The 6848-nt window shown below is 34.8% G+C and overlaps 1 protein-coding gene across 1 annotated transcript; it reads right to left on the bottom strand.

The window, feature by feature from the left end:
- Window positions 1–592: 592 nt before the first annotated feature.
- LOC139876527 (kinesin-like protein KIN-5C) lies at window positions 593–6502 on the bottom strand. Its single transcript, XM_071863864.1, has 22 exons — window positions 6450–6502; window positions 6238–6367; window positions 5940–6098; window positions 5495–5844; window positions 5277–5415; window positions 5062–5159; window positions 4700–4856; window positions 4106–4175; window positions 3928–4004; window positions 3682–3735; window positions 3519–3599; window positions 3310–3421; window positions 3142–3228; window positions 2830–3005; window positions 2582–2743; window positions 2380–2487; window positions 2113–2271; window positions 1742–2031; window positions 1546–1647; window positions 1297–1406; window positions 1029–1180; window positions 593–873 (listed from the first exon to the last, which is right to left on the bottom strand). The coding sequence occupies exons 1-22, from the start codon at window positions 6500–6502 to the stop codon at window positions 676–678; spliced, it is 3024 nt and encodes a 1007-aa protein (XP_071719965.1). The 3' UTR covers window positions 593–675.
- Window positions 6503–6848: the final 346 nt, after the last annotated feature.

Below are 6848 nucleotides of genomic sequence, written 5' to 3'. Positions count from 1 at the left end.
CAAGTATGACTTTAGATCCATTCATGGCTTTAAACTTTGCACAAGCAATCACTTCTGCCATTGTTCACATCCTATTAGGCACAATGTCGTGTTCTTGCATCTGATCAAACAACACCAACAACTCAGTAGCAATTCAACCAAGCAGCTCACAGGCACATCACAAAGGTAGAAACTTTGGTCTGAAAATGATGTTTCTTGAGTATGGGTGATGGTAGTTGAAGTGTTATGATCATGAAATTGCATTGGTCCCAAACATCGTTCTAACTTCTAAGTTTCTAACCCAATAGATTAGGGTTATCCTATTAGTATCTACTTTGAGTGTTTCCGAAAACCTCATACAAAGATGAAAGTTAATACTACCAAATTTTGTTGTCAAACTGACATCAAGGATGTTAACCTTACTAGACTGAAACTAAAAGTTAACAGAGGATTAAAATTTTCTTCAAGTAGATGAGAATCTTGCATTACATAATGCTCAAAACAGCAATTTCTAGAGCAAACAAAATACACAAAGAACCTGTCTCTACTACATCGATCAATAAAGAACGTAAAATCCCAAGCAGGGATTATGTAAATCACACTAGATCCACCTATCACTCTATCTCTTCGTGTTTGAAAATATACAGAGTAACAAGTACAAATGAGGTAAACGCTTTAATCAAATCATTAAGCTATTTAGTTTAGTTCTGCAAGAGGTGACCGTGAAGTAGGAGAGACCTTTGTTTCCTTTATTTCAAATGATTCACGCGAGTGATTTTCCCTGAATTCTTCCATAAGGGTCTCCATTGGCATAGCTCTAAGTGACTCTATTGTCACCTTACTTGGAACATCTGTTTCGCATCGTACAGGTGTATTTCCGGATGGTTCATAATCCTGCACAAGAAAAACAATTCATTATCACCAAAAATCATTAAATGTTAAATGCGGAGTATTAGATATGATTTTCGAAGGTCAAAGAACGGAAGAGGATATCAGAACCTAACCACCAGGCTATATTGAGATGGTTAATTGATCCGTAATAATCTTACCATATATTTCTGTTGAAAAGTATCATGAGCCATCTGCTCGACTGCACCGGATTTAGTGGAGTGATCCTCTTGTAACTTTTCAATGATCGTGGCTTGAGCTTTTGTTGTTTTCAAGATCCCACTAACAGCCTCTCGCTCTTCTTGTGATGTACCTATGGTAAATATCCACACAAAACACTCAATGGCATGTTTTTTACGGTGTTAATGTCATAACAGTGAAATCTAATATCTCTGCGCAAAAGTAATCATAGAATTCTCTAAAACATACCCTCCATGTGCTTAATCATTTCCTCACTAGTCCTTATAACATCCTCTTCGGCAGTTTTTCGTGCAGAACCTATCTCCAAAGCATGATGTTCATTGTTTTCATAAGCACCTCTGCAGGGTCCAGATAAGAAAGCCGTTTATTTACACCTTATAAAAAACTACACATTCATAAACGTAAATTATATTCATCTATTTTTGTATTTTTAAGTTTTAACATTAGAAAACGACAAGAGAATTGCCCAAAACACACCTGACAAGTTCCTCGATTGCTGACACGTGATTTTTACTCAAGTCATTCACGGACTCATGTGTCTTTTTGGAATGATTCAATGCCATCTCAGTAGTATCAACACTGGAGTTCAAATTTACATGAAGATTACGTTAACATTATAAGCTCTTTCAGTAAACTGTAAGATTGAGAAAATTACAAGAAATTTCCCGCTTACCATTTTTGTAGCAGTAACTCTACTCGGCAGTGTTTAGCAGCAGAAAAGTCGGCATTATCTTTCGCATCATTTTCTGCTTGCATGGAAAACTCTTGCCATTTTCGTTTGGCGTCTGACGTGATTCCATCGACTGAAGAAACATGTTCATCCAACTTTGTCTTACTTGCAGTAGCTGTTTCCCGTATGCCAGCTAAACGTGCATCAACCATCTCTTTTTGACTACTGATATGACTGGAGACTAAACTTGTGACATCAGCAATAAGCTTTTGTGCATCAGATTTCAATTTTTCCTGGAGGAAATTGTTTATTACTAAGTTGCAAATGACCGGTTATTACAATATGTATTACTGTATTATTTAGCGTGAATCTACCTCGTAAGCTTTCTGAAAGTCGTCAATATTCTTTGTTTGTATCTTGTCAACTTCCTTAGCATGACTTCCTAACGCTTTGGATTCTTCCTTTAGCTTTTCAAAAATACCATTGATGAATGTAGATATATTTGTTGTATGATCAATGCTGACATTAAATCTCTGAGAAAAATATAAACATCCGAAACCCCATTAAAATTTGAAAAAATAATAGTAATAATTTAAGATTTCAGATGATAATAAACTGTTATGTGATCAAATGAAACAAACCTGTCGAAGCTCTCTAGCAAAAAGTACAACCTCTCCTTGTTGTTCTGATAAAGAGCCCTGAAGCTCATCAAATATGGATTGTCCTTTTACAGCTTCTTCAGCCAATAGCTAATATAAAAAGTATAGTCCAAATTAAATACTTTAAATACTGATTGAACATATAAGCAAAGTTTATGTATGCTAAACCATTAGTTGTGCTTACTTCTTCTACATTACTAGCATTAGAAGAAGCCTTGACTGATATATCTTCTAAACTTCCATTAGCACTTGCTTTGTGCAAACGTACAACATTTTCCATGTCCTCAATATGAGAAACATACAATTTTCTTGATGCAAAAATCTTTTCTTTCAAGTTAGTGATGGCCTGTATCATTAATCATATTAAATAAATAAATAATTATAATATTGTGGGCTCACTCTATACATTTAATGCCACGAATCAAGCAGTACCTTTTCATTAATTTTAATGAAAGTGTCACAAAACTTTTCAATGCATTGAAGTTGTTCATTTTGCTGAGATGCAGATGCAGCCACCATGTTACAAAGAGAACCAACATCTTGTGCCAGTTCAGCCTCAAACTGCGTTACAACCGCTCTATTTCCATCATTCAGTTTATCCTCTCTTGCTGAATAGATGTGAAGAAATAATTAGCACATATCCAAACAAAAGTTCACATTAGATACAGCTTATGCATGTGTGAGTGTATATATGTAAATACATACATGCCATGATATGTATCATGTATATAAGAAATATTATACCAATCTTCATAAATAATGATGCATTGTCTTTAAGAGATTTCTCTAAGTCAGACCGGAGAACACATGCTTGATGAGCCAAAGCATTTTCTGTGTAGAATATTTAAGGGATTAAAAACACAAAGCTACATAAACTATTGACACTACAAAAAAAAACAATCAGATATATACCTGCTTTTTTCTGTTCAGAAATGACAAAATCACGCTCCTTGAGAGCATATTGACATTTTTTTAATGTTTCCTCGGTATCAGTCAACACCTTATTGGTTTGAATTAAGTTGGTCTGCGACAGAAAAAAAATATCGATGAAATAGGTTGAAGATAATAATAAATAATACTATTGAATTAAGAAATAGAAGTTATTAACAATATGTATATACCTGTGTCGTCTCGAGTTTGTTGCTTAAATCAGAGCACTCTTCTACTCGGGCATTAAATTGAGTTTGTAGTTCCTCATATTGCTGTTAAAGAAACAAACAAGTATGAAATTACAAGTGCACACATAGAACATTGCCGAACCAATATAAATAGTATAAATCATACTTTTTGTTGGTTCTCTATCTTGATTCCCATTTGCTCAATTTGATCTGCCATTGACTAAACAAAAAAAAGGTGTGAGTGATTAGTGCTGTGAGCCACAAAAAAACTGATCGCAAATTATTCGTATAAACATAAATCGAACATACTGAAAGCACATTGATAGCAGCTACATAAACTTATAAGAATATTACGATGCAAAAAAAACTTTAAAGATCCCAGTGACAATGTGAAAACAGAGGATTTCAGTACCTTTCGTTCCATTTCCTCTTGGTAATATCGCTCTTTTGGTAGATATACTCCGCTTTTCTCACGTGAAGCATAAACCTCTGGTAAATGCAATTATCAAAGGGCACATTTACTCATACTTTTTGGAATCATTTACCATTGCAGCTCAAAAAGGCATCAGTGAAAAAAGACAACTGCTTACCAGCTTTAAGCCTTTCAATTTCGCCATACAGATCCTTAATTAGAGTTGTTTTCATCATCTTCTGATTAACCTACATACAGACAAAAATAAAAGATACATACAATATAAAGTACAGAAGAGTAGTAGCATAAAGTTTTCAAGAAAGTACCAAACCACAAAAAAAAAATGTGGCATAACTCTATAAGTTGGCAATACAAGACAACACCGTCACATATATGATTGTAGGTTGCATACTTGCATGGTTGTATTAGTCAGCCGATTAGGCCAGCTAGGGATTTTCAAGTACTCGGCCAAATGGTCAAAAGTTGACGCTCAACGGGTCAAATTAAGTAGGTCAAAGTCAATGAAAGTCATAGTTGGTCAACGTCCAACTAGTTTACGACTTAACTAGTCCCTGACTAGCGACTTTTACAACCTAAGGTGGGTTGCCAGTCTGAGTAGTTCCAAAACCAGAAAGATTGTGTAGTTAAATTTCCCAGTTTGAAATAAAACATAAATCGAGTAGACAAAGTCCATTCAGGAAGATGAAATGATCAATTGACAATAATAATACAAAATGAGAATAGCCATTTAAGATGTAAACAGTAAGAATACCTCTGGCTTGTTCTTTATATTCTTTGCCCTGTGAGCATAATCTAATGTACTCAAGGTCTCTTCAAGACAATGAACCGCTGGTGATACAGTGGCAATGATACATGTTTTAGTCCTTCCACCCAATGAGTCACGAAGTAAACGAGTAAGTTTGCTATCCCTGAAATATGAATTAGCAAATTTCAGAAATACAGCATTCACCATAGGTCATATGATGGAGAAAGTATATAATAAAACTCCATAGATATAGATATTATCAATTTTTGCTACAGTTAGGCAAACATGGACAACTGAAAGTAAACGATAGATGACTAATTGAGAGGAAATGACAACGTGATTTAAAAAATAACTATAATATTCATAACCTATATGGAATGTGTCCGAGATGCTCCACTAGAGCATTTATTACTCGTCCCAAAGTAAGCAAACTTTTGTTGATTTCTCCAGCTTCTCTTGCACGACCCTGAGAATTACAATACAATTACAAACTTAACCACAGATAATTTATAAGAATACACCTTGCAGTAACCTGAAAATATAAACTCAAATAAGTCCCAATGAAGATTTGTTGAAATATTACCTCACGTGCACCAGAGCGAGAAATGTTTTCTGACCCAGCTAAATCAACCAGATTCAGCTTCCCACATTTGATAAGCTCTTCACCCTCTGGAGTTGCCTCTTTAATGTGTATCGTAATAGAAAAAAGCGAATGTGATCGACTGAAAACATAAACTAAGCCTTATTAGTAAGGCTAATGAGTTATCAAAATGTCATTATATCTTAAAGAATTATCTTAACCTTGATTGTTTATTTAACAAAGTCTCTGCTGTTCGACGTTTTGCTGAACCCCTCTCGAGTAACGTGAAAATTTCATTAGCACTCGTTACAATCTCCTCTTCTAAACCTCTAACAAGAACCCCACCTTTACCATCTTCCATTAAAGGTAATATTTTCTTCGGTTTATCATCCATTCCAATTTTTGATATTTCTTCAGGCGCAAGTAAATCTGTTATTTCTTCATTGTACAGCTCTAAAAATGTAACTTTAACACTGTATTCCGCATTCTGACCCTCCAAAGTATCAAAAATTTGTTTCACAGATCTCGGTATTACACCTGCGTCCAATGGCAACTCTCCATTTGGCCCACTCTACATATGCATTATCGATACAGCTTCAGTAAACAACAATTATTATACACTTAATTGAACATCTTAACTCAAATTTAAAGCGGTTATATCAATACCTTTGCCTTCTTACATTCTCCTTCCATGGTGTAAGTTTTACCAGTGCCAGTTTGCCCATAAGCAAATATAGTACAATTAAATCCTTCTAAAACTTCACTTACTATAGGAACAACAGCTTGTTCATATAAATCTCTTTGCTGAGCAGTAGGCCCAAATACCTACAATAATTTCACAATATATTCATAATCTCATCAATATTTATATAAAAATGTCCCAAAAGCCTAAGAGAGAGTCGTGAATTGAAATTTCAAAAAATAAAAACCCTAAATTAGTATAGAAATAGAAATGTGTAATTACCTTATCAAAAGTAAAAACCCTATCAATTTGCTTCCCAGCAATTGCTTGTGAGACTGCAACTTCTCTCTGATACTCATTACACGTCACCACCTGAGGGGCGTTATTCTTCAACTCATCGTTACTAAACGGCCTGTCATTCAAACATATAAGTTCAAAACGAATTTCAAAATTACAACTACAATTACAGTATAAATTACAAACCCTAACAGTACCTGCAACGTAATAAAACCTGGACGTTGACGCCTTTTTCATGACGACCAGACATAGTTACACACAGATTGCAATTGAGCGCGTCTGTATATGAAATTAGGGAAGTTTAGGGGTTCTTTTGGATCGATCGAGTGTTTTGGTCTCTCTTTTTTTAAGAGAGTTCGAGTTCGAAGTTCGATTTGATTTTGATGAAAAATGAAAATGAGATGAAAAGCAGCGGGATGAATACGTGTTTTTGAAATTTTTCAAGGCCCGCTCTTGGCTTTTAATCTCACCGTTAATTTGTATTGGGGTTTTATCTGACGGTGTGTCCCTCTGTTGTGCTGTCGTATCTTGATTTGACGAGATTAACCCTCAGATGTGAACTTTTTTTTATTTGGGATGAAATTTTTTTTATTGAG

The sequence above is a fragment of the Rutidosis leptorrhynchoides genome, chromosome 1 (assembly GCF_046630445.1).
Source record: "Rutidosis leptorrhynchoides isolate AG116_Rl617_1_P2 chromosome 1, CSIRO_AGI_Rlap_v1, whole genome shotgun sequence".
Classification (NCBI taxonomy): Eukaryota; Viridiplantae; Streptophyta; class Magnoliopsida; order Asterales; family Asteraceae; genus Rutidosis; species Rutidosis leptorrhynchoides.
Note: the sequence above shows the minus strand (reverse complement) of the source record. Positions and strands in the feature narration are given on the sequence as shown.

Excerpts from the sequence above, each read along its gene's own strand:
- LOC139876527 (XM_071863864.1), bottom strand. The coding sequence starts at position 6,502 with ATGTCTGGTCGTCATGAAAAAGGCGTCAACGTCCAGGTTTTATTACGT. Across the intron at positions 2,272-2,379 it reads TTGCTAGAGAGCTTCGACAG|AGATTTAATGTCAGCATTGA; the intron begins GTTTGTTTCATT and ends TATTTTTCTCAG. Across the intron at positions 874-1,028 it reads CTTTTCAACAGAAATATATG|GATTATGAACCATCCGGAAA; the intron begins GTAAGATTATTA and ends TTTCTTGTGCAG.